The sequence below is a fragment of the Alosa alosa genome, chromosome 15 (assembly GCF_017589495.1).
Source record: "Alosa alosa isolate M-15738 ecotype Scorff River chromosome 15, AALO_Geno_1.1, whole genome shotgun sequence".
NCBI lineage: Eukaryota > Metazoa > Chordata > Actinopteri > Clupeiformes > Clupeidae > Alosa > Alosa alosa.
In genome coordinates, this window is record NC_063203.1 from 14030255 (window position 1) to 14058002 (window position 27748).

Below are 27748 nucleotides of genomic sequence, written 5' to 3' on the forward strand. Positions count from 1 at the left end.
GAGTGAGTGAGTGAGTGTGTAATAGGGTGTAGAGAAGGGGAGGAAGTAGATGACAGAGGGGGAAAGACAAACGAAGAGAAAAGTGGAGAGATTGAAAAAGTGAGAGAGGCCAGATCAAGCATATAAATGAAACAAGGCAAAGGGGAGAGCTATTCTTATGTTGAGTTTTCATGTTTAATAATATAAAGAATTTAAAGAGGGCCATTGAAGGAGAGTAGAATAGCGGTCAGGGTGGAAGACAAGTGGACAGACGAAGACAGGGAGCAGAGAAAGCTTTCCCACCCACTCAGCCCTGATTGTGTCCAACGCCACCACTCCACTCAGGCCTGGTGTCTGCAGCTGTTCCTGCCCACCTCTCCCGCTGCTCTTTGTCCTTTTGTCTTCCATCGCAATCATTCTTTCCTTTCCTCCCCTCACTTCCAACACCCCCCCTCTCTCTCTCACACACACACTGACACAAGCACACCTGCACTCATGCTCTCCTGTGGACTGGTGGAAATGCCATTTCTATTGAATTATGCTGCACTTCACACATGCTGTCAGGAGCAACAGTAGAGGACGTGTAAGGCTCTTCTCAGGCACCTGTTACGCTGTGCACATATAAAGCCATTCGTTCGTTGCTTTGTGGCTGGCCGTTGGTCGTTGGTGGACCTTTTAAGCACTGGTTGCCATGGTATGCTCCCTATATGCTTCTCATTGTTAAAGCGCAACAAGTGGTAGGCTGCCTAGCTCAATACTAACATGTACAAGACAGTAAACATACCACAAACTGTATCAGCATTAACAGTGAATTGGATATATTTTATTTTTGATGTAACAATAATAGAGGTACTAGCATATTTTTTTTCTGAGGCTTTTTGCATTATGTCCTGTTGCAGCCTTCCTACGGTACAGATCATTTGGTGAATGGTATAGTGAGTGCAGCATGTAATTACATTAATGTAATGGAATCTCTAGTTTAACCTCAGTGGCCTTTCTATAGACAAAATGTCCTTTTTTAGAGTGCAAATGAAACCTAAGAACCTGTAGGCCATCGACAGACGCAATGATGACATTTAAAGATGCATAAGCTAGTGCAAGGAATATAACAATCAAGACCACACAAGCATCACACTGAGCACGGGGGCCCCTTAAGGCTGCGTGCTCAGTCCGCTGCTCTTCACCCTGCTGACGCATGACTGCACTGCAACCTACAGCAACAACTACATAGTGAAATTTGCTGACGACACAACTCTGGATCACCAAGGGCTTAATTTAGACTCAATACAGGTTGGAGGTCGACCTTCTGACCACGTGGTGCAGGGACAACAACCTCCTGCTGAACGTCAGCAAGACCAAGGAGATTGTTGTTGACTTCCGGAGAGGTCACACCCAACACCTGCCACTGACCATCGACGGTGCTGTGGTGGAGAGAGTGAGCAGCACCAAATTCCTGGGGGTGCACATCAGTGAAGACCTCTCCTGGACCACCAACACTGCATCACTGGCGGCGCTCAAGCGCCGCCTGTACTTCCTGCGGAAACTCAGGCGAGCAAGTGCTCCACCAGCCATCATGACCACATTCTACCGAGGCACTATTGAGAGCATCCTCTCCAGCTGTTTCGCTGTGTGGGGTGGAAGCTGCACTGAATACAACAGGAAAGCCCTGCAGCGCATAGTGAACACAGCTGGAAGGATTATTGGTGCTTCACTCCCTCCCTGAAGGACATTTACACCTCCCACCTCACCGCAGTGGCGACCACAATTGTGAGTGATGCAAGTCACCCCTCACTCACAATTTGTTTTATCAACTGCCCTCTGGGAAGAGGTACAGAAGCCTGCGCCCCCAGCACCACCAAACTCACCAACAGCTTCATACACCAGGCTGTTAGGATGCTGAACTCTCCCCCCTCTCCCCTCCACCCTCAGCTACATAACATCCTGGACTTTAGACCCACAATGGCTGCCTTGCACTACTCCACTTTGCACTACCCAATTTGTACACTTTCACACACTTTGCAACTTGTTGTTGTTGTCCTGTTGTCCTGAAAACACTTCTGAACACACTTCTGCTGCTCTTACATAACTTGCACCACTATGCCAATTGCATACTTAGGTCAAACAGAACTACCTCAGCCATTTATTGGCCTGACTTTTGCACTATTATATTGACTGTCTACTGAATGCACAATTGCACATTTTCAACTCAAATTTTGCTGCTCTTATTTTCTTCATTGTATGTGCCTTCTTATTTTTACTTTTTATATTGTTTACTTGAATGTTATGTTTGTCTGTGGACCTAATTGGTAAAATATGTCTTGTCTCCACCGTGGGATAGTGGGAAACGTAATTTTGATCTCTTTGTATGTCTTGACATGTGAAGGAATTGACAATAAAGCAGACTTTGATTTTGACTTTGACTTTGACTTTGAGTTTGTGTAGAGATTACAGATTACATGAGGCCAAAATAATAGATAATGCCAAGAACTCTGGATGATGAAGTGCACCAGGACATCTGTACTGGCAATAACATACCATAATATTTGCCCTCATGTGGCCAACAACATTTTATATGCACATGTTCCTGTTTTTACCACCATTCATAATTCTTATCATAGTTATCATGTTGACACTGAGGGCCAGATGTACGCTTTTGTGCCCACTTCAGGCGTATTTGTTTCGCAATGTGCGTGTACAATCATTGGCGAGGTATGTACAAACAGGCCGCAATGATGTAAAAGCACAAACTGCCTGTCGCGGGAGCTGAACAATGGCACATTGCGTTTTTTGTGTCATGCATATGCATTCATGGGAGGATCCAGGGGAAAGTGGGAGTTTAGCGTAAAGAGATGGGAGGGGAAGCGTAAAGAGCGCCTAATTATGTACTCCGCGGTATGTACAAAGACCTTTCAAAGCCTTTCAAAGACAACAGAATCGCTATTTAGAGCAACAGTTTTGTAAGTATTTGTCCTATCAAAAGCAACCTTAACTTTCGTTGGCCTTTCGAATGTCTTACTTTCACTTTCACGTCATTCACTTAAACTTTCCTACTTGCTAGATTTGACCAATCTTCCATAGCCTACGTGCACAAGTAGTTTGAGCAGAACTACTGATCTTCATTATCTCCCTGCTTGTTAACATCTTATCATGTATGGTATTATTTCATGATCTCTTAACGTTTGATTCTTTTTAATGTTGTCATCAGTTAACTAAATTCAACTGCGCTTGTATGTAGGCTCTGCCGTTCAGTTGTGGACGTTCGTAAATTGCGATAATGGGCAGAGTGAGGCAGAGAAAGGCACAGTTTACACTATGGATTGAACGATTGATAAATACGACGGAAACTTGGGTCTGACAGCGTTCGCAATCTACGGTTTGTCCATGCCGCTGATAACGCTACGTTTGCAAATGTATGTACATCTGGCCCTGAGTGTTGTTCTTGACGATGGTGTAAAGTGCCCATTATGTGAAGAGAGACCCACTGAAGGGTATCTTCATTATCCACTCCCTCTTGCTGTCGGTAAGATGAGCTCTTGCTGTGGCTTGGCACGACCATTGCAGTAATGCAGCAGTGTCTTCTCCACTACACTAGTCTCCAGATGCTCCCCTCCCCCCTCTGACCTCCTCCCCTGGCACGCAACACACACACACACACACACACACACACAGATGCACAAACACACACACACACACACACACACACATACACACACACACACACACATGCATAAACACACAGCACATATATGCACAAGTGCACAAACCCCCAGGGTGAAGCAGGCTCTCTGCCTCACTGGCACTATTACAGCTTCTTCTCCATTTCTCTCTCAATGCCTACCTGTCTGTGTCTGACACTCTCTCACATATATACACCAGTGGTCAATCCATATACTGTGCATAGACGACCTCCACACTCATGCTTATAAGCGGCACATTTGGATTGTCATCATTTGGTTTAGCCGTAGACTGATTTTCCATTTTTTTGCAATAGCACGAACTTGCTATAGCACAAACACTGCATTCCATTTTCTCTCATGTAAACATCATTTTAAAACCGTTCCATGCTCTCCCCTCACACCAATCTCCATTCACAGGCAGTGCTGGGGGTTCCGCATGCAAGGCCCTCTCTTGATCCTCTCGCCAAATTGTGCTCCATTTCCGTGAGTGCTGTGACAGCACTGGGGAGGCTGGAGGGAGAGTGCTCTGCCAGATGCTGCTCTCCTCTCCCATCCCTCCTCCCTCCCAGCCCCTTAACACCCCCGTTCCCCATGCTTGTAGCTCTGCGGGGCTTTATCATTGTTAAGAATGAGAGAGAATTAGAACCGACAAACAAAAAGCAGAACAATCCATCCCTTAGTCAGGTGTCAGAGGTGACACATGCGGGAGTTTGGAGATATCACAGTCCTTGCAACACCCAGAGCACAATCTCTCTCTCTCTTTCTCTCTCTCTCTTTCTCTCTCTCTCTGTCCTTTCTCTCTTTTCTCTCCATCCATTGCATCATCCCTTTCTCTCTCTCTCTCTCTCTCTCTCTCTCTCTTGCGACCAAACTCTTTGTGCTCACTTCTCATACCAGCTTGGCCACGGCCCAGATAACGTGTCGCGCCAGAGACATGGAACTGGCTGACTCAACCCATTCCGAAATAGATAGGTGCAAAGGGAGGGATAGAGAGATGGTGTGAGGTAGTAGTGGAAATAAAAGAGGAGAGAGAGGGGGGGGTGGTGATGGAGAAAAACGAATGATATTAGCAGAAGAGGAGTGAAGTAATGTTGCAGAGATAGAGGAAGAACAAGGAGAAAGCTGAGAGAGAGAGAAAGAGGGAGATTCAGAGGGTAAATCGTTATACTGTAGTGTTTGTAGTCTGCTATGCACACAAAATGGATGCCCCTGTCATCAAGTGTTGCAGCACTCTACATAAAATGATATAGCTGTCATTACTATGGCTTGTGATAAACATGAAATACACACATGCATAGGCACACTTACATAGACACACACACACACACACACACACACACACACACACACACACACACACATACTGTACATACACTTGAAACACAAATGAGGTGTGTGTGTGTGTCTCTGTGTGTGTGTGTGTGTGTGTGTGTGTGTGTGTGTGTGTGTGTGTGTGTGTGTGTGTGCAGCGAAATGAGGAGAATGGTCCAGCCCTATCCCTCGTCCAGCCCCTGTCCCTCGTATATCACATGAGAGGACAGACTCCCACACCATCCTCTCTATGTTAAGTGTTCTATTTCTTCCCTTCTTCCATTTTTTTCTTTCATCAGAAAATGCCTGTGAGTGCGCCATGAATAAATTGAATAAAAATGTTGCACGTTCCCCGCGGAACTCTTGTTACAGTACTGGTAAAAGGTCGAGGGCCTCAGATCGATGAAAAATTACATTGTGTCTGGAAGCGGTTTAGCTTTAATTCCCCACCTGCCACGATCGTAAGGAGGGAGTGCGGGAGAGAGAGAACGAGAGAATGAGAGAGAGAGAGAGAGAGGGATGAGAGTGGATTCTGCGGAGCGCTGTGCCAGTCTCCCGTCTCTTGCCTACAGACCTTTTTCTTTCCTTTAACTAACATCCAGCTACCACCAGCCCCGGGAACACAGCCCCTCCATACTGTGAAAACTGCACCTGTCAGATCGGTAAAGTCAAACAGCATGTGGAGGCCGACTCTGGCTGAGATCTGGGCCAGCTGTGGCCCACATGTGGTGAGTGTGGGTCGGATCCGCTCCACAGCCTGCTGCTATCTGAGGTCACTCTTCTCCCCGGGGCACACTGAGTCAATGGAGTGCTTCTGCTTCTGATAAGAAAGTGTGTGTGTGTGTGTGTGTGTGTGTGTGTGGGGGGGGAATAGAATAGCATGGGTAACGGAATGAAAATGGGAGGGGGGTTATTGAAAAGAAGCGACGGCTGGAAGAAAGAAGATGGAATGAATAAGGATCACTAAAAGAGCACATGAATAAAGAGATATGCTTGTACAAGAGCCACTGAAAGAGCAGAGTGTCAGAGAGAGGCAGACAGCAGCGACAGCCGAGACAAACACCAAAACAAGACACAGAGTCAGAAAGCCAAACAACACATGCAGGAGAGGGAGAGGGGGCAGATGATGGAGAGAGGGAGGGAGAGAGAGAGAGAGGGGGAGGGTGAAAGAGAGAAAGGAGTTCCAGTCTTCCGCTCAGCTGCGGGGCCTGGCAGCATCTGAAAAGGCTGGGGCTCTTTCCGTTCCCCTGGGCGGGCGGGATGAGGACCACAGGGAGGCTTTGTGCCCCTCCAGAGGTTCCGCCACAGCCCCCCCTGCAGCCCTGTGCTGCCCACGGACAGCGGGCCTTCTCTCTGGGACGGGGGCAGCTGGCTGGAGCTGGAGTTGGCCCACAGCGAACGCCCTCTCCATACCACCCACACCCCAGCAGCAGCAGCACCACGAGCAGCAGCAGCAGGACTCAGGCCAGCAGTCTGCTCTGGACCTCTCTGTCTCCTCTAATTTTCACCTTCCTGTCAAATTACCACAGGGCCTGAATGAGGTGTTGGCTCTGTCTCTCTCTCTCACACACACACACACACACACACACACATAAAAACACACAAGTGACTCTCTCAGTGTTTTCGGCATGCCATGTAAACAATGTAAGTGTATCCTAGAAGATAAACATTGGAAAGATGAGAGCAAAATCAATAATTCATATCTTATAATAGGAAAAATGGCAGTGAAATGTCTTGTAGGCCTTGTTTATCTGGAGATTAAATCAGTGAGATTAGAACCATAAAGATAATATTTTTGCTATTAAAATCCACTCAACAACAATAAAATGTGAAGCCATCGATATAGAGCCAATATGTCTGCTTGCATTACACTTTCAATCTTTTACATTTCGTTTTGTTTACACAAGTGTGAAAGTGGGACATCCCAAGCTGTTTCTTTATATTCTTGTGACATTTACAGCATAGAAAGCGTGAGTGCTGTATCTACTGGGGGTTTGTGCGTCATGGCTGGTGGCGGAGTGGAGACCTAGATAGCCAGCGACTCCGGGGCAGAGCCGGCACTGTGCTGGCACAGACACGGCAGACCTCTGGGGACCTGAAGACAGTCAGCCAATCAGCCACGGCTGTCCTGGCGTCACTTCATTGCGTTCGCAGTCCGATCACTCCTGAGGCTTTTCCACTGACTAGCACACCCCCCCCCCCCCCCCACACACACACACACACACACACACACACACACACATACACACACACATATATATACACCCGCCCGCCCAGGTTCCCCTCCCCCTTATTTCAAACATATCACAGCCAATAGGCCGTGCTGGAAATAAGGTGAAAAATTATTCCAGATTTGACTTTTTTCTGCCTTAATGTGTATTTAATGACCCAGCATGTTTCTGAGGCTTTGAGAGAAAAAAAAACGGTGAACTGAAGGAAACCTTCCATCACACTCCATCACGGGGGGGGGTAGCGTGTTCTCTACGTCTGACTCAGTAAAGGTAATGGAGATTACTTTGGCAAGCTGGCCCGCCTCTGAGCATGATCAATTCAAAAACATAGTATTTCACTGTAACACAATGCCAAAGAGAACAAGAATATGGATCTTAGACTTTAAGGTCTAACACAGATTCGTCTGAAGTTTCATACATTCATTTTGTGCAGTATGATAAATATGTACACATAGTCAAGCATAACACTCCTAATAGGTACATGTCTACTTGTATCTTCTATATTTATAAGTTTGAATATCAGGATTAGTCATGTATCTGATTCCATCTCATATCTACACTATACAGTACAGCCGTGTTTTTAGCACAATCAGGGTTATTGTTCACTACCACTTTAATTTGCTCACTCAAGCAGTTTCAGTATATGATCCCATGTCTGATATCTTCAAGGCTCTTCACTGATCCACGTGTGCATGCTGAAATATACATGGTGTACAATGCTGACTCCATCGATCTCTAAATTGTAGCCATCCTACTGACCCCCACTGCTGTTCTCTGCCCCTTTTTTTTAAAGTAAACGTGTGTGTGTCTGTGTGTGTGTGTGTGTGTGTGTGTGTGTGTGTGTGTGTGTGTAGCCATCCTACTGAGCCCCACTGCTGTTCTCTGCCCCTCTCTTCTGAAAGTAAACGCAGCATTGACTCGCCCTACGTCTCCAGAGCGCTTTATCTGGCATTTGATGTTTTTTGAGAGATCATTGTACGCCTGAGCCAAATATCACTGTCGCGGGGACCCTGGGGAAAGGGGAAAACAGCCTGATGGGCAGCATCGCTGATAGGCTCTTATATAAGCACGCGGCTCGCTCTGTCAGGGGGGAACTCGCAATGCCATATGCTCCGGGAGACTCGGGCGTTGCCAGTGATTTTTTATTTTTATTTAGTTTTGCACCCTCTCTGCGTTCTCCCCGAATCTCCCCCATCAAAGAACAACCAAGATGTAGGACATGTTTGCGACCAAGCCACTGACAAAAAATATTTATAAAATATATAAAATATAAAAATATAAAATGTATAAAAAGTGCAAAATAAATTACTAAAATAAACACACAAGCAGCACATGAGAGATGTTGAGTGTTCTTTTTTCTCCCATTTCCCAAGAATAAGAGGCCATAGAGGCAGAATGAAACATTAAATCATATTACTGGAGAGGTGGGGGAGCGAGGGCTCCTATTTGGCTCCACATAAAGGCTGGTCTGCGGTCCTCCCAAGGTCTTGGCTGCAACAAGCTGGTACGCCATGAGCTTAATGTTTCCTTTAAGCACACGTCATTACTGCTGTTTGTGACCTGAGAGTGAACTTGGAATGAAGAGAAACAGGAAGAGGGAGAGAGAGAGAGAGATAGAGAGAGGAGTGGGTGGAGGAGGAGGGGTTCAGAAGGAGTGAGGAAGACCACGAGAGAGAGAGGAGTGACAGCCCTAAGGACTCACATGTCAGATTCACTTATTCAAAATGGGCCAGTGTGTCATCTTTTTCGCTACGCACTCATGTTTGTTTATGTGCATGTGTATGCATGTGTGGTAAGTGAGTGTGTGTGTGTGTGTGTGTGTGTGTGTGCATGCATGTGTGACTAAGCTTGCATGATGCTTATGTATGTGTGTGTGTGGGGGGTGTGGCTAAGGGACTGATCTGACCATTGAAGCATGAGGCTAATTAATATTTAATGACATAATGCAATATGTACATGCTGTTATGTAATCAGTGTCACATGTCACATGACATTGAGGCCTTGTGTGGCATTCCAGTGTGGAAAAAAAACAGCCATGTCCATCACCACATCCCATATGTGAAACATCCAACCTCAACAACTCTATAGCAAACCCTCCAATTATCCATCCATCTTATTATGTGCATCCTTGTCACCATCGAGAACATGACAAAGCCACTCAGAATCCTTGTCATCATCGAGAATGTGACACTGTCACAGTGGAGGGGGCGTGATTTGTAATAATCATGACCGAAGCAGGCGTGTTCCCCTGAGCAACACCACCACACTAATGGTTGGACTCCTCACTCCCCCTTCTCTCTCTCTCTCTCTCTCTCTCTCCTTCTCTTTCTCCCTCTCTCCCTCTCTATCTCTCTCTCTTTCTCACACACTCACCCTGTCACGTCCCTCACTTCACTGAAAAATCAACATGAAATAAAGATGTCGAGGCCCTAACCATCTTCCTTCTACCCTGGCACTCAAACAAGATGTCAGGCTCCCATTTACCCAAGTGTTAGCCAGAACTGTGAATGGGGACAGAGAGAGTGAGAGAGAGAAAGAGAGCGAGAGAGAGAGAGAGATGCTCTCACTGGCCTAATGCACTGTGTTAAAACAGGCTGACGTTGGGTTTTTTTAGACTCCTCTTTTCTTCTGGGGGTGTTATTAAAACCACCCATCTGCATATTCATGATGTCGTTTAGCATGTTTGCTCATCACTCAGCATCTTTTATTCAAGCTCCCTTCTCAGACTAAATTTAGGACGAATGCTTAGAGGTTTTACTAGTGGAATTTAATGAAAGGGAAGGCTAAAGGCAGGCCAGTGCGAGTGAAGTACTTTAGAATAATAGTCTCCCTCATTCAGTGTCTATTTCTTTTTCATTGCAGCAGATGGTGCCAATATTTCACAGTAACAAAAAAAAACATTCTCTTGCACGAAAAGGCTTTAGCTGCAGAGGAATCCTGTACTCAAAGGCTCCCAGACCTGAGCTTAGGTCTTTTGTCGCAAGTTCACAAAGTGAAAGAGAGCCTCGGTGTTGCCACATCTCATAGTGTGAGAGCTGCAGTCGTACTGTGAGCGTGCCAAACATGGCTAATGCTGTTTTTCAACAGGAAGGAACATGCTATGTTTACTGTAAGTAACAAATCCCCCCCCACCCCAGAAGTCTTAGCAGAAGTACGAAATGAATACCTCATGTAGAATTGCAAAGAACTGTGGGCACACGTTATAAATATTAACACAAGCAGGGGAGGCTTATAAAATAGAGAGGCTTTAAATTGGATCTGGGATTATTCTTTGAAATATTCATCCCTCTTGCGTATTGCAGGTGATTCATCTGAAACGCTTAAAGGAAAAGAATGGTCCTTCATGGGTCGGACACCTGCACAGGTCCTAAATGTCCCCTCTGAGCCACCATAATCATGACTCGTTGTTCCATAAGGATGGTGTGTGTGTGTGTCTGTGTGTGTGTTTGTGTGTGCATTGTCAAAGGTCAGGAGTCCGTAGGTCACCCCAAATATATCCCTTATAAAAATAGCACCACACGTACGTGGTCACTTACTGCTGCCTGTCACATAAATGCACTTTATGGTCAGGGTCACAATGCCGATGCCATTTCAGTATTAGTAGTTCTGTAATTGAATTGGAGATGGATATGTTTCTCTGAGAGGCATATACAAACGTACACAAGCGCACACAACCCCCCCGCCCCGACACACACCCACACACACACACAAGAAAACAAATAAAGAAATAAACAATAAACATTGTATGAATATACATCTATGCATGTACACACACACACACACACACACACACACACACACACACACACACACACACACACACACACACACACACACCCACACGGCAATTCTGTTGTGCTCCTTGGATGGGCTGGATGGAGGCAGACCACTGATCCTCCCCACACAGCCTGCGGACGGTGCCAGGGAGAAGTGTTGTGATCTCATTCCCCTCAAACACAGAGAGGGGTGGGGGTAGCTGGAGGTAGAGAGGCAGGCGGAGCGGGTGAACTACAGAGCCCTTGAACTGGCATTTGGCATTTGATTCACTTCAACAAGGCCAACCTGCCAGAGCACACATGTCAAAGAGTTTCATCACGTAAGTACACACAGATTTAGATGTGTGTGTGTCTGTGTGTATAAAAAGAAGGCTATTAAAATACTTTCTCTTCCAAAAAAAGACTATGTTTGTGTTAAAAGAGAGAGAAAGAGAGAGAGAGAATGTAACAGAGCAAAGGAGAAAAAGACTGTATTGGGACCTGTGTTTCTAACTCAAAAGAGGGACAAAATGATAGCAATTTCTTTGAAAAGCCTTAACTGCTCTTATTATCTAATTTTGCACTTTCACCCCCTAATGGCTCTCCCTGCCTTTCAATCCAGCAGCTGCGTCAGTGTTAGAGATCTTTGAGAAAGCGAAGCGTGATTGGGATGGGTGGTGGGGGTGTTGTGATCTCCTTCAGAACAGTTCTGTCACTCTCCAGCTGCCTACAGGAGCCTCTGCAGTCAACCGATCTCTGTCACAATAGGTATATGGATTACAACGCACCCCATCGTATGGGAGAGAGCAATTAACTGAACAGGAGAGCAGTGGGGGAAAGAAGGGGGAGGGGATGGAGAGATAGAGAGAGAGAGAGAGGGAGGGAGAGAAGGGGGGATGGAGAGGGAGTGTGAAATAGAATGAAATCCAAACAGGGCGAGACCCACAGCTCTGAAGTCAGTGGGTGGCTTAGGGGGTTGCGGGAGGCAGGAAATGGATTCATATTACACCTCTCTCCTCTCTCCTATCCTCTCTCCTCTTCTCTCTCCTCTCTCCCTCTCTCTCTCTCCTCTCCTCTCCTCTCTCTTCTCTCCTCTTCTCTCTCCTCTCCTCTCCTCTCTCCTCTCCTCTCTCTCCTCCTCTCCTCTCCCTCTCCTCTCTCTTCTCTCCTCTTCTCTCTCCTCTCCTCTCCTCTCTCTTCTCTCCTCTTCTCTCTCCTCTCTCCTCTCTCCTCTCTCCTATCCTCTCTCCTCTTCTCTCTCCTCTCTCCTCTCTCTCTCTCCTCTCTCCTCTCCTCTCCTCTCTCCTCTCCTCTCCTCTCTCTCTCTCTCCTCTTCTCTCTTCTCTCCTCTTCTCTCCCTCTCTCTCTCCTCTCCTCTCTCCTCTCCTCTCCTCTCTCCCTCCTCCTCTCCTCTCTCCTCTCTCCTCTCTCTCTCTCCTCTTCTCTCTCCTCTTCTCTCTTCTCTCCTCTCTTCTCTCCTCTCTCTCTCCTCTCTTTTCTCCTCTCTTCTCCACAGTTTACAGAGAGCACACTGCCATCCCCTTTAGTCTGGCTCGCAGACATTTCACTAATCACTAAAAAGCAGTGTGTGTGTGTGTGTGTGTGTGTGTGTGTTTATTGTGCTCATTGTTGTTTACGCTACAGACCTCTCTACCTCTGCCTCTTCTCTGGTGGTCCACACCCACCTGGAGCCATAGAAGAGCATGTGTGTGTGTGTGTGTGTGTGTGTATGTGTGTGTGTGTGTGTGTGTGTGTGTGTGTGTGTGTGTGTGTGTGTGTGTGTGTGTGTGTGTGTGTGTGTGTGTGTGTGTGTGTGTGTGTGTGTGTTGGAGCCATAGAAGAGCATGTGTGTGTGTGTATGTGTGTGTGTGTGTGTGTGTGTGTGTGTGTGTGTGTGTGTGTGTGTGTGTGTGTGTGTGTGTGTGTGTGTGCCTGTGTGATCTACAGCACAGCACTCGGGGCAAATTACTAGCTAATCTTTCTGTTTGCGCAAATGAAAAAGTCACACTGCCATCCCCTTTAGTCTGGCTCGCAGACATTTCACTAATCACTAAAAAGCAGTGTGTGTGTGTGTGTGTGTGTGTGTGTGTGTGTGTGTGTGTGTGTGTGTGTGTGTTTATTGTGCTCATTGTTCGCTCGCTACAGACCTCTCTACCTCTGCCTCTTCTCTGGTGGTCACACCACCTGGAGCCATAGAAGAGCATGTGTGTGTATGTGTGTGTGTGTGTATGTGTGTGTGTGTGTGTGTGTGTGTGTGTGTGTGTGTGTGTGTGTGTGTGTGTGTGTGTGTGTGTGTGTGTGTGTGTGTGTGTGTGTGTGTGTTGGAGCCATAGAAGAGCATGTGTGTGTGTGTATGTGTGTGTGTGTGTGTGTGTGTGTGTGTGTGTGTATGTGTGTGTGTGTGTGTGTGTGTGTGTGTGCCTGTGTGATCTACAGCACAGCACTCGGGGCAAATTACTAGCTAATCTTTCTGTTTGCGCAAATGAAAAAGTCAAGCCAGTGTGGTGCATTTGTGAGTGAGAAGCATTCATACAGTACACACTGCTTCCCAATGAGGCCACACTAGCATCAGTGGACAGAGTGACACACAGCATCTCTCCCCTTTGCCTCTCATCACTGGAAAAATCCTTTATGGCTACTGACAGGCCAATGCACAGTGGCTGATGCTGTATTTGTATGGCTGCAGAGACCCTGTAGTAGCTCCCCCAGCCTCTGCAAGCCCCTTCCATGGAGGCCTCAGCGGAAGACATTTGGGTCTCGAAAGATGATAAACGTCTTACTTTTCGCCTCAAAAGGAGAGGAGTGCTGGTGCAACATGCAGGGTCCCAGTATGTGCGAGAGTGCGTCTGCCAAACAGGCCTCAATAATTCATCAGCCCCTCATTTGTGCCCTGTTTGCCATGCATAAGTAAAGGGGTTTGGGGGGAGGGCATGGGCGGGGGGGGGGGGGGGTGAGAAGTGGGGCAATGGAGTGCCATGGAAGAGAAGAGAGAGAGACCGAGAGATTAGCAAGCTGGGGATCTGAGAGAGAGAGGAGAGAAGGATGAAAAAAGACGCAACAATAACCCAAGTTGTTTTAGAGCACGAGAAACAAAACAGATCTTCAATAATTGATGGATATTAACAACTTGAGCTGTTTTTCCATTTGAGGGGGGGTATCAAAAATGCTACAACCAGGTGGTTTAAGTGTGAATATGGAGCCTATGGAGCAAAAGTTTGCTTTATTGACTAGTCCATTGCTTGAACTAGTCAATGCTAAAGCAATTACAGTACATATGTCTCATATGACATTAATATTGCCTTGCACATGAGGGGCGGGGATGTTAATGCTTTTAGGAGGAGGGGTTTCCCCGTCATTTCCTTATAGCATCCTTTCCATGGCAAGTTAAGGCCAATTATGGTGACTGCTGTTACTGAGTAACAGGATGTATTTATCTCGTCAAAGAGGTCTATTTCCTCGAAAGCCTGGTGTCTGGCTGCAGTGGCGATCATGGCGGAGGCCAACAGCATTCTTCCCACCCAGATGAATATGCATGAAGGCACAGGATGGAGCGAGAAGGATTCCTTTGACATTTTGATCTGTAAAAGCTTTATGGCCTTTCATGAAGCCATAAATACTGCACACACACACCAGGTGACACGAACACACATGAAGGCCAATACATACATACACACACACACATACTCATACTCATGCACTCGTATACACATAAATACATACATACAGTACACACATAATGCACACATATGCAGACATATCTTACACACATGCACACACTGTCAAATGTTCATTTATTCATAAGCAAAACGTTGCAAAACACAGGGGGACTCATGTTATACGGATGTACACACATACACACTCACACATACACACACACACACACACACACACACACACACACACACACACACACACACACACACACACACACACACACACACACACACACACATGCACACACCATGTTTAAACAAGGAAAGCAGTCTACCCCTGGCATATGAATATGCATGAGCACCTGTCTTCCCTCATCAGATGAGGAGTAAAGCAAGGCCACACAGGACTCGTGAGCAGCCTCCAAGGCTCCCGGGAAGGCTCCAAACGGCCATTAAGTGGGAGAGCGTGTGCAAGCAAAGGAGACGAGGCTGTTTAAAGCCCCCTCATCTGAAAGAAATGAAACATCCTCTTTATGAGAAAATTCTAGTGGTTGGCTTTTATTAACACCGGCTGTTGTGTTGCCCCAGTCTGATGTGACATGGGAAGGGGGGTGGAGGGGCAGGAGGGTGGAGGGGTGGAGGGAGGAGTTCAGAGAGGAGCGTAACCTGCTACCCTGTCGCCGTGTCAACAGCGATGCAGGCGGGGGATACAAATAAGGAGCTGGAATCGAGATGACCGCGATCCCCCCCTGTACCTTGCTCCCACACTACTAACACACACTAACGGAAACACACACACATACATGTACACTCACACACACAGACACACACACACACATACATGTACACTCACACACACAGACACACACACACACACACATACATGTACACTCACACACACACACACACACACACACATACATGTACACTCACACACACAGACACACACACACACACATACATGTACACTCACACACACACACACACACACACACATACATGTACACTCACACACACAGACACACACACACACATACATGTACACTCACACACACACACATAATTGCACAGCCTGACAAAGCCTTCCATCAATGGCACAAACAGAACATACTGTATTCCAACAGGGACAGATACAAAAACAAAATGAATCTCAGCTCTGGCTGTTTCTCATCAGTAGCATAAGCGGTCTCATCATACCTGTGCCATTTGTGTGCTACGCCTCCACAGTGATTGAGGTTGAGCCCCAGAGTTATCACTGATATATTTAGCCACCCAAGCACAATGGGAGCAGAGAAAGAGAGAGAGAGAGAGAGCTAGTGACGGAGACAGAGACAGACAGAGAGGCTGAATGAGTGCGTCAGAGAAGAAGAAAGACAGAGAGAGAGAGAGAGAGAGAGAGAGAGAGAGAGAGAGAGAGAGGTGGTGACAGAGAGAGTGAGAAAGATAGGGGTGAGGGTATTCTCGGACGCCACTCATGACCACACCAGTGGGCGTTAGCCTCTCTTCCTGCTTAGCCAGTCCAGCACTATTAGCATGTCATTAAGAAACATCTGAATTCGCAGATGTTTCATGCCCGCATGCGGCCTCTCTCGGTGCTCTGACATGATTAGAATACTCACTGACACCACACACATACACACACACACACACACACACACACGCAAATACACATACTCAGACACACACACATGCAAATACACATGCTGTATGTTGCCTCTATGTCTGTGTGTGTGTGTGTGTGTGTGTGTGTATATGTGTGTGGGGTTTTTAAGTGTACAACTTGTCTTAGATGTAAAAGAAACACATCAAAGAAAAAGTCAAGTATAGGAATTTGTTCTCAGACATATGAGTGGTATATAGATGAGTTGATTCTAAGTCAGAGTGAATTGGTTCTCATGCATATGAGTAATAGATAGATGAGTTGATTCTGAATCAGAGTGAATTTGTTCTCACACATACTGTATGAGTGATAAATGTATGAGTTGTTTCTGAGTCAGAGTGAATTTGTTCTCACACATATGAGTGATAGATAGATGAGTTGTTTATGAGTCAGAGTGAATTTGTTCTCACACATATGAGTGATAAATAAATGAGTTGTTTCTGAGTCAGAGTGAATTTGTTCTCACACATATGAGTGATAGATGAATTGATTCTGAGTCAGAGTGAATTGGTTCTCACGCATATAAGTAATAGATAGATGAGTTGATTCTGAATCAGAGTGAATTTGTTCTCACACATATGAGTGATAGATAGATGAGTTGATTCTGAGTCAGAGTGAATTTGTTCTCACACATATGAGTGATAGATTAATTGATTCTAAGTCAAAGTGAGGCCTGGTTGCATCAGTGTAATTAGTGGTTTTATCATTAATGCAGCCTGGTTCAGCCTCAGCTCCAGTGAGTATATGGAATCCCTAGTGGTCAAGAACAATCAAAGAGTTTCTATAAGTCAATCCCACCACAGACGTGTTGCCTTCTCCACAAGCATTCACTAACTGGTCATTAATTAGATGTTTAAATGGTGTGTGTGTGTGTGTGTGTGTGTGTGTGTGTGTGTGTGTTTTTAAATGCCTTACACTGATTGAAGTGGATTACAGAGACACTTGGCATGTAATTTCTCTTCATATAAATACGGTTGATCAATTTGTACAAACGTGTCGATGACGTTGAACACATCACCACCTAAGTTTAAAGATGTTATCAATACAAGATAGGCTTAAACGAATTAGGTCCAGCTAAAAGCTAATGCTATAGAATTAATGAACCCTTTTAACACAAGTTTTTGCATTTATTTATGTACTTTCCAACTGTGCCAATCAATCTTATTGATTATCTGCAACTCCACAAGCCCATGGCTAATGCCATCTCTACCTTCAATGTGTCAATTGATTGCTAGATCCTGATATTCTCTATGTGGTTGACTCAATAACCAGGAACCACCAAATGCGCCGATGTTACACAGACTGGGAGGGGCACTCGGAACAGAGCAATCAAACCTTTTAGTCACAATCTCCCAAGGGCAGTACACAGGCGCAGTGACAGAAAGATTGCGGCCAGGGGAAAGTTGAAATATGACTTCGTTTCCCTCGAAGAAGCTGTACAAATGATCAGACCCCTCCTTCAGTGTCTCTCTGACGTGGAATTAGTCACAGAGAAGCATAATCTATATGACACCGCCGGAGGGGTTCGGAAACAGCTTTTAAACCTCTACTCCCCCTCTCTCTCTCTCAGTTGAATAATAATCCGCCTCTCAACCACACCGATGTAATTACCACAATATGTCATTCTCTGCGAAAATGATTTGATGGTGTTTTTGGCTCATCTTCCATTAAATCTCCATTACGTGGAGAAGTGGTCTGTGTTTTAAGAAAAGGCAAATGTCAGGTGTTAAGGTGTCCACTTAGTTTAATATGCCTCGGGCGTTCTTGCCAGCGGTTGGACTGCGCTATGAGAACACATGAATACAAATGATGTTGTCCTTGGTTTAACTTCCGAGGTTGCTGTGGTTTGAAATACTCGTGGAGACTGGCGTGTGAGCCTGAACTATGGCATGTCCTTTATCATCCTCACGCGATCGATACCTCCTCTGGTGGGCAGATACCAGACAGTCCGGTGGGGAGAGGCAGAAACGGAACAACACATACGGGGGATGCTGTGCCTCTGCGCTTGGACGGTGTCGAAGCGTCGAGCCTCACCAACTGTATGACTTCTGACGTGACCACAGGTGGCGGTGCGGGGATGATCACGCGGTGGGGATAATACTATGAGAGGTTTAACCGTGTGCCGGCCACTCGGTGGACCCGCGTGATGTCACGCCTCATTTACCGGTATAACTGCGGCAGCAAATCAAGGTAGCGGGACGTGCAAGAGGTTATGTATACTAGGCTGCTAGAAGGACATTCAGCAGGGATGAGAAACATAGTCTCATGTCAGTATCACTTCAGCAAATTAATAATTTCGTTCATCACACTTCGTGAAAAGGATAGTCGGGTTTTAGCGATGAAAGCATTCTGCCCCAAATGGATAACATAAAACATTGAAGTGGGCATTCAGGGCTGAACTCTGTGAAAGTTTGACAAAAGCTGAATCCTTCCATAACTCTCAATGGAGTTGTTTTTATGAAGGGGCTGGCGTTTTCTGCTGTCTCTGCTGGCGCTTAATGGTTGACCCCTTCTGTTGCCTGTAAATAGAAGGCACGGATAAAAATTGTCTGACATTGTCTGAACGTGCAATATAGAAACAAATAAAACAATTTCCAGTGCCTGGTGTTCGATTTGTGACGACGTTCAGATGTTCTAAATGTAGAGCCCATGACACCATAGGATGACCGTTGACTGACTAATCTAAACATTTTGCTTGCTCAGGCACAAATGTATCGATCTCTGAAATAGCCCTGTTTCAAACGATGCTGTGGTCCTATATGCAGTGGATAAAAGTAAGCATTGGTTTGACACGCTGGCTGGATTCAGCACCACGGACAGCGGTCACCGTTGAGGCGCTATTGACCAGAAGTGAGGTGCTGTAAATTGAGATATTTTTTTGAGGGACAAGTCATCAATGCCTCGTTTAAGAGACGAATTCAAGGTATTTCGATCCTTGACAAATGGGTAAAATGTTCGTGACTAGACAACATCACACTCTTGAACCAGAGGCCTTAACGATTATAAATGGGTTTGTGGGCACAGCTGGGACTACCATCGTCATATCATCCTAGCGGTATGACAGTATACGCAGTGATGGATAAAAACATGTCTTTTCCGATTTTTATTCATGTTGACCACTTTAATACAGTTGTGCAAAAAATAGAACAAACAAATAGCCAGTCACATTAATTATTTACAGTAACACACAAAAATAGATGCTGCTCTGAAAGTGAGTGGTGAGTGATTTCCAAGACTGCCCAGTGTTCATGAATTGAGTCAAAGAGGGTGAAATGCTTTTGGGGTTGAAATGACGTATTGCAGTTTTAGCTGTGTGTGCTGACCGGTCCGATGTTTAAAGGGTTATGGCGCTTTAAGAGTCTGGCTCCTTCATTCTCCATACCTCCGTCTCCCCGGGAGGGCAAGGGGGTTGTTGTGCCATGTTTTCTAATGGAAGCGCAGAGATAGATGAGTCTGGCACCGAGAGACGGGCAGTAAAAGTTATAGCCTATTGGCGCGCTTGGAAACACACACACACACACACACACACACACACACAGACACACACCATTCACATGCGAATAGAGAGAGAGAGAGAGAGAGAGAGAGAGAGAGAGAGAGAGACTGTGCTAAAGCGGAACGAGCTGCTGTGACCAAAATTATCATTATGACAGCGCTGTATAAACCTATCAGACTGCAAACAAACACAACACACTCAGCGCAATGATATTCATCGGCAACCACATGAAAATGACAACATGGTAAAACAGCGGGGAATATAACAATTTCGCATTCTAAACTCGATATTTTTATCAATGAAACGGCCTGATTCGCAGTGAAAAGGGATTCATCGAGGTGGAACTGAAGAGGGAAGGCGAGTGTTTTGTAAATGTAATAGGAAAGAACACGAGAGCCGGAGAGTGAGAGAACGACATAGGGAACGAGAGAGAGAGAGAGAGAGAGAGAGAGAGAGAGCGCATGTCTAATATCTCCTTGCAGCCACTAGACGCTCCTTACCACTGGCGAGTCTCTCGCTCTCCCTCTCCCCCATCTTACATGTGTAACGTTTAGTGAGCCGGACAGAGCCTTCTCCAGCGGCTGTGGACACTGCGGGGAGAATACAGCAACCATGGATTGTTAAAACTCAATCTCTATATTTTTCTCCCTTCTCTTTTCCTCTTTCTCTTTCTCTTTTCCTCTTGCTCTCTCCGCGTGTCACCATCCTCAATGTCTCCCGACAGCTTTTAATGCAACGAAAATGAGGATTACTTACTTACAGCTGATCTTGGTATTTGCTGGCTTTTGGGAAATGGCAATGGGGGCTTTTCCGAGCAGCGTTCAAATCGGTAAGTAAAGCCAATTAAAACAGAACGTGTGGTTTCTCAGTTGTACTTGGTGGTGCAATTTCGTACCCGTAAAATACTTTCTCCGTACATTCTGTTAAGAGGATTTATCATTTATTTTACCCTTGCTCATTAAGACCGAAGTGCATTCACTGAACGTTATCAATCATGAGTCATAATGAGAGAGATTATTTATAATTGTTTCCTCCGCATGCAGAGCGTTGAAATAAGACACGTTATTCCTGCTGTAGTCTTTTTACTGCAATTTAATCTCGTTTTTTTTATTTGCTAGACGTCCTGAGCTCATTAATGTTTTAGTTCGCTTTGTTCCGCTCCTTTCCGTACGAAAGCGCCACTGCAGTATTCTCACTGGCAGACCGTGTTAGCGCGGGATGCCTATCCTGGACGCTCCATCACACTACTGGACTCGGATGAAAGTTTCGCATTACACACGATTCGCTCACTTGCCTTGCTTTGCTTTAGATTAATATCCCCTACCCCGCCCCCCAACCCACTCGCCCTGCTCCCCTCTATCCTAATACAAACACAAGTAAACGGGAAAGCAGGCACACGTACACTGACACACGAGCAAACATATAGCCTACACACGCACCGACACACAAACACAGACAGACAGACAGACACACAAACACGCAAGCATAACAGTTGAGCACACTGCCCCGCTTAGATCAAAATTAGTGCTATTTAATTTATTCAGTCAGTGCATCTCGCCTTGCAACGGTCTGGGCAGAAGGCGATTTAATGAGATTCCGGTCTCTGACACATCCTCTCGCCTCTGACAGCCCTGCCGATAAAGTTAACACGCTAAATATGGTCCAGTGAAATCGCCAAACACCTCCTTTCATTTCATATGGCATTTACATATCACTGCAATGCACACAACACTCCCCTGTATGAGTGAACGCTTTCAAATCCAATCCAAAAGGGATACTAATTGAAGGAATATCGAACTGGACCGCACCATACCGCCTTTTGCTCAAATGCGAACAATAATTAAAAGATTTAGTGCATGCCAGCCGATTCCAGATGCAAATTCAATTTACTTCGATAGATTATGATGAAACTGTCTGAAGCAATTTATAAAACGGAACAAACACGAAAACACGCGGTCATATATTGAGACTGATGTACAGTATTTATTGGTATATTTTGTAGTCGTTAATAAATGACATGCCATTTTTATGAGAGAGATGATTGCTTTGCTCAGTATGTGCTCTTTTCCCCTCCTCCCCTCTTTCCTCCCCCCCTCTCTTTCTCTCCATCTCTGCAGGGGGACTCTTCATCAGAAACACCGATCAGGAATACACAGCCTTTCGCCTGGCCATCTTTCTGCACAACACCAGCCCCAACGCTACAGAGGCTCCCTTTAACCTGGTGCCTCACGTAGACAATATTGAGACAGCCAACAGTTTCGCCGTCACCAATGCCTGTGAGTGACAGCTGTTTTTCCATCATCATCACTGGCACACAGGAGTTGCTGGGGTGGGGGGTTGGGAACTGGAGTGTGTAGGAACAGAAGTAAGAGAAATGGGATTGGTGTTGGTTGTAGGGTTGGTTGGTTGATGGCTTATATATATATGTCCTCGAAAAAGTGAGTATTCGTGTGATGGCTGCTGAAGAGAAAGTGTATCATTGGTCCCCTGTGACAGAAATGTGAGAGAGCACACAGACACTCATGCGCATACAGACACACACACACACACACTTTAGGCCACAAACACAAACAGTTTTCAAATCCCCATGTGGATTGCTGGTGTGCACCATTAGGTACGATTTGATGAGAATCCTTCAATCTCATGCCATATCAAATCTTTTTCCACTCTTCCTCTCTGTTTTTCTACTCTCTCTCTCTCCCCCCCCCTCCCCCCCCCCCTCTCTGCCCCCCCCCTCTCTCCGTGTTAGTGAGTGTGTGCTAAGTCCCTCATTGTGTATGGGGCTGAAAGGCCTCCCTGGTGGGCCTGTGTTTTTATTTCATTACCACTGCGTGTCTGCTTGGCGTGTGAGATAAAGCCGGTGGGAGGTGTGACGGAGTGGATTTTGGCTGGCTCAGGGGCAAGCCGTCTGCCAGGGCCCCCGCTGCTCTTACCTGGGCCGAGCGAGGCGACACGACGCGAGGGTGCACGTCTGCCATGGGACCTCTCGCTTCTGGTTCTGGGGGATGCAGAGGGAATAGATACAACCAGGAAGTAGGGAATTGACACACCTAGGATGGTGTTGGTTATGGAGATGATGTGATAGCTGGATTCTTATCAGTAAGTGGGTTTAAGGTTAAAAAGAATGGTGTTGGTTATGGAGATGATTTGATGTCTGGATTCTTATCAGTAAGTGGGTTTCAGGTTGATAAAGATGGTGATGGTTATGGAGGTGTTTGTTAGCTGGATTCTGGGGTAGTGGGTTTAAGGTAAAGAAAGTGGGGCACTAGGTGTCTAGGTTTAGGTCCTTCTTTTTCTTCTCTATCAGTCTTTCTTTCAGTTCGTCTCCCTCTTCATTTTTATTTATATCAGTGGTTATTAAACAAGATGCTGGCAAAGGCTCTGCCTTGCTACCTAACCAAATGGCTGCCATAACACAACATAATTAGCTGTTTGGCAAAGTTGTGATAAAATTATCTGTGCCATTAGACTAGCTTGAAATGTAATAACACAGTTAAAATAGGCTACTTTTCAAACAGATGGTGTTTAGTGACTGTTATATTTTAATGAGCGTTCAGGTCTTGGTCCTTCTTCTTCGGGCAAAGCACGGTACTGAAGTTTACTTAGAGGCTCAGAGCCTTCGCTGTAGTGCAGGTGTTGTTTTTCAGGCTGGCTTTCCTTACAAAAGAAGACGGATTAGTGTTAAGTAGTGTTGACTAGTGCTCTGCAAGACCTAAAGGTTTAGTGAGGTTAGTCGCTATGTTTAGATCTCATAATTCAAAGATTCACAGAGAAATGATTCATAGGCTTCAAGTTGAGACCTATGATTGCTGAAAAAAATCACCCCCCTGGCAAACCACAACAGACATTCTGATGGAGAAGACAGCTACAGAATATCTCTATTTCATATGGAGATTTCTGCCGCAGAGCTCTGATTCAGCACCAAGAAATTAGTGCAGCTTTTTGAAAGCAGCCAGAACTGTGATCAGTACCCCTATTCTGATGTATTTCCGCAGAAAGGTTGGTCAGACATATCCTTTGTTGTTTTTCCAACATCTGGTTAGATTCATACTTTGTTAGGATCTGGTCCAAGGATTACTCGATTTCATTATTTTATGCTCTCCACTGTCTCACTCCTCTTTTTCTTGCTCTCTTTCTCTTCTCCTCTCCTCTCCTCTTTCTCTTCTCTTCCACCCTGCCTCCTCCTCTGGCAGTTCGTCTTATCTCCTATCTGGCTCCAGCCCAGCACTTTTAGCAGTCATCACCATTACAGGGTCATGCTGCTGTTGAGAAATAGAGGGATGATCCATGCAGTTATTACTTAGTTCCGACTATCTTTTGATTCCTCAGGCACTGAATGAAAAAGTATAACCATGCCTCTCTCTCTCTCTCTCTCTCTGCTTTTGGAAAATGGTGTGTAAATCAATGGCTAAATGAAGTGGGCGCAAGCCATGGTATGAGCAGAATTGCTCTGACCTTGAGATGCAGTTTGAAGAAAGCAGCAATATAAAGAGATTGCCACAGAGAGGGTTAAAGCGGAGCGAGAGGCGCAAACGTTCGACAATTTCCGCGTTCGATTATTGCAAGGGGGAGGGGGGAAAATCCCCCTTTATGCAGACCAGAGTAAACCCTCGCTGCACTAATGTCAATGGAGACTTGTGGAATTTTACCAATAAATTGGTCATTATGTCTTTCTGGATTTGTTGAGGGATTTTTTGGAAATTTTGTCATAATCTAAGTGTTTGGGATCATTTCAAGCCTAAAAAGTGCAATTTTTTTAGCGTTCGGATTTGTGATAAAATAACTTAATATCAGACCATGCTGCTGCCAGTTACTGTCGGTTGTTAGCATGCTAGCTATCCTCTTAGCTAAGGTAAAATTTTAAGCGGAGGCGTGTAATTTCTTTGAAATGACAACTAGCTGAATAACATTACTTACATTAGTTAAAAGTGAATAGTTTATACTCAAGTGAATTTGCAACAGTATATTAAGTTTAAGCGAAGTCCTTCAACTACTAGTCACTTGTTAGCGCATAGCTGTATTGCCATAGCTACTCCCATCCACTTGTATAGCATTTTAAGCTAGCGTTAGCTAGCTAGCTAATTCCGGTTCATATGACTAATTAAATTATTCATATCATGTCCTAAAGAATGATTCATTGGTATCATACATGATTATAGACAATAATACTGTGAACACAATAAGGTTTATCTGTTCTTATTGCTTATTAAGAGAGAAAGTTTATTTAGTGACGTAAGGTGACACTCCCACTTATGCAGACCGGAACTGTCCCGTTTTGCTCCCATAGTAACGAATTACGTTGCTCTATCTTGCTAGTAATCAAGGATCTTTGATTGCCATGCTCTTCCTCGGCCGCATTATGAGTCCAAAGAATTTCTTTCCCTCTTCATCCCTCACAGCCTTTGTCTCGCGGAAAGCCGAAGAACAGCGCTGAGCCTCTTCTGGAAGAAGTTTCCTCCTGGGAGGATGACAGTCAGCTTGGGAGGGAAACAGAAAAAAAAAAAAACAATCTTTTACTCACATCTACGTGTGTGTATTCGAGGCACTGGTGTTAGATGACAGTCAGTCCTTTTAGTGCATCTATTAGTGTTTGTGATCATTTGTAGTGCTGGTGTGGGTTGCCACCACTGTGCAAGCTGTCAGAGATTCGCAGTAGGGGTTGAGTCTTTCACAATTGAGCAGAAGAACAAGAGACTATTTAAGCGATTGCAGAGGAAGGGTAAAGAGACAGGGACAAGAGAGTGGATGAGACAGAGAATATGAGGGAGAGGGAGGGAGAGGGGGAAAGAGAGACAATAATTGACTAAAGAAGAAACAGATTGAGAGAGAAGACACCAAACAAGGGATGAGATTCATGATGAAATGATAGTGTGTTTTGTGTGCGTGTGTGTGTGATTGTGTATGTCAAGCTGATTTTAGTGTGATTGGGATGTTTATTCTGGCGGCAGGTAAATGAGGAAGACAAACATTCTTGGGATTTAGGAATTGAATGGAGCACCCTGGGAGGCTTTTGGGGGCCATTGTTTGATTTGGGTTAAATCAAGTTCATTTGGAGATAGTTTCATGTCTCACTCTTTTGTTGGAGGTTCTTGTCATTTTTGCTATTTCTTCTTACTGAATATTTTTGCAAATGGTGCTCTTGAATGAATCTGTACTCGTATGCTTGTACATTTCAAAATAATTTTTCGGATTTGGATTTGAATTTGAATTTCATTTTATTTAAGAAAACGATGACAAGACCTTCTCTTGAATTTGTGCCATGTTGGTTTCCAGAAGGGCTCCTCTTTCTGTTGTTCTTACACATGTGGGTGTGACACAGTAGGATGTGACAAAGTTCTGCCAACGGGTTCAGACTGAAGTTGTGTATCTAATAGTAGGCACAGTTTTAAAACTTAATCCGATCAATTCGCACGCAAGCGCTGGATTCATGTGGAGTCTATTTTTGTAAATGACAGCAAGATAGGTTAGTATGGATTGACACAGTGAGAATATAATAGTTATGTAACGGGCAATAAACGTATGACAGTGTTATGCCTCAGTTCAGTAAATATGTGGTACTTACAATGAGGAACCTTTAATCATAATTGTTATAACGATGATGCCGTGATGATGATAGCAATGGCCATTACTATGGACACTGATGGTGATGACAAGCCAATAAACAACCTGGGACTGAAGATGAAATGCATCATATTGTCTTTAATGTACCTTCGCGAGATAATGCAGCCAATATGTATTCATCTTTTAAAATTTCAGATGTCCAGATGCTAAATTACACCTCAGTGACTGGTGAACTGTGCCTTCTTATTTCTGTACCACTTGCGTCAAATAAATTACTCCTCAATGGATTTATCAGCAGGACAGAAAGATAGATAGAGGCAGAACAGAAGTACATTCATTTCCCATATGATTGTTCCCATATGTCATTATTCTGAGGTAGGGTGAAGTTTCCTTTAGTGATTGTAGCGTGTATTGATTGGCTCCCTTGCCCATTTCCAAGGACCTTCGTCAAAGGAGCTGTCTAAGCGGCTTGATCTGGAGCCCACTGAAGGTTGCTGGGTCAGGGTGTGTGAGAGCCTATTTCAGCTCACTTCAGTGCTGTGCCTGCAGCTGTCTGCTCCACCTCACTCACGGTTGGTGGCCCGGTATAGCATGCATACAAAGTGATTAAATGTAGCAGTCGACTTACAGTGGACTACAATTCCCATGTTGCCCCTATTCTGCTGTTTTGAACAAGAAATTCCACCAATCCCTTTAGGTTGTATACAAGTATGCAGTGTGTGACAGAACATCTCCATTAGCAGTCGGTCTCGGTTAAAAATGGTCTTTATCACACATCACTGGCGTTGTGAATAACAGAAGTGGCCGGGCTTGATCAAACATCTTATTAAGCCTGGCACTGATTCATCTCATTTCAATGATTCTGTGGCTAATTAAAAAGTAAAGCTATTGAACTTTTCATGAGGAGCATTAATGTAAGGCCCTTGACTATCTAAAGTATTGTGTGTTGGTCTCTTTGTGTGTGTGTGTGTGATTGTGTATGTCAAGCTGATTTTAGTGTGATTGGGATGTTTATTCTGGCGGCAGGTAAATGAGGAAGACAAACATTCTTGGGATTTAGGAATTGAATGGAGCACCCTGGGAGGCTTTTTAAATTATTGTTTGATTTGGGTTAAATCAAGTTCATTTGGAGATAGTTTCATGTCTCACTCTTTTGTTGGAGGTTCTTGTCATTTTGCTATTTCTTCTTACTGAATATTTTGCAAATGGTGCTCTTTGAATGAATCTGTACTCGTGATGCTTGTACATTTCAAAAATAATTTTTCGATTTGGATTTGAATTTGAATTTCATTTTATTTAAGAAAACGATGACAAGACCTTCTCTTGAATTTGTGCCATGTTGGTTTCCAGAAGGGCTCCTCTTTCTGTTGTTCTTACACATGTGGGTGTGACACAGTAGGATGTGACAAAGTTCTGCCAATGGGT

At 45.0% G+C, this 27748-nt stretch overlaps 1 protein-coding gene across 8 annotated transcripts in view; it reads left to right on the forward strand.

The window, feature by feature from the left end:
- The first annotated feature begins 19963 nt into the window (after window positions 1-19963).
- The window catches only part of LOC125308911 (glutamate receptor 4), an 82631-nt gene continuing 74846 nt past the window's right edge, over window positions 19964-27748 (forward strand). For 4 of the 8 annotated variants that reach the window (XR_007196014.1, XM_048265558.1, XM_048265560.1 and 1 more), the window contains exons 1-2: window positions 19965-20591; window positions 21880-22038. Coding sequence is in view for 7 of the 8 variants with exons in the window: in XM_048265558.1 (XP_048121515.1) it covers window positions 20504-20591; window positions 21880-22038 (247 nt within the window). In the remaining variant the exon portion in view is untranslated. Of the gene's footprint in view, window positions 20592-21879; window positions 22039-27748 lie in introns of all 8 variants that reach the window. The other 4 variants (XM_048265559.1, XM_048265563.1, XM_048265557.1 and 1 more) reach the window with 4 other exon arrangements.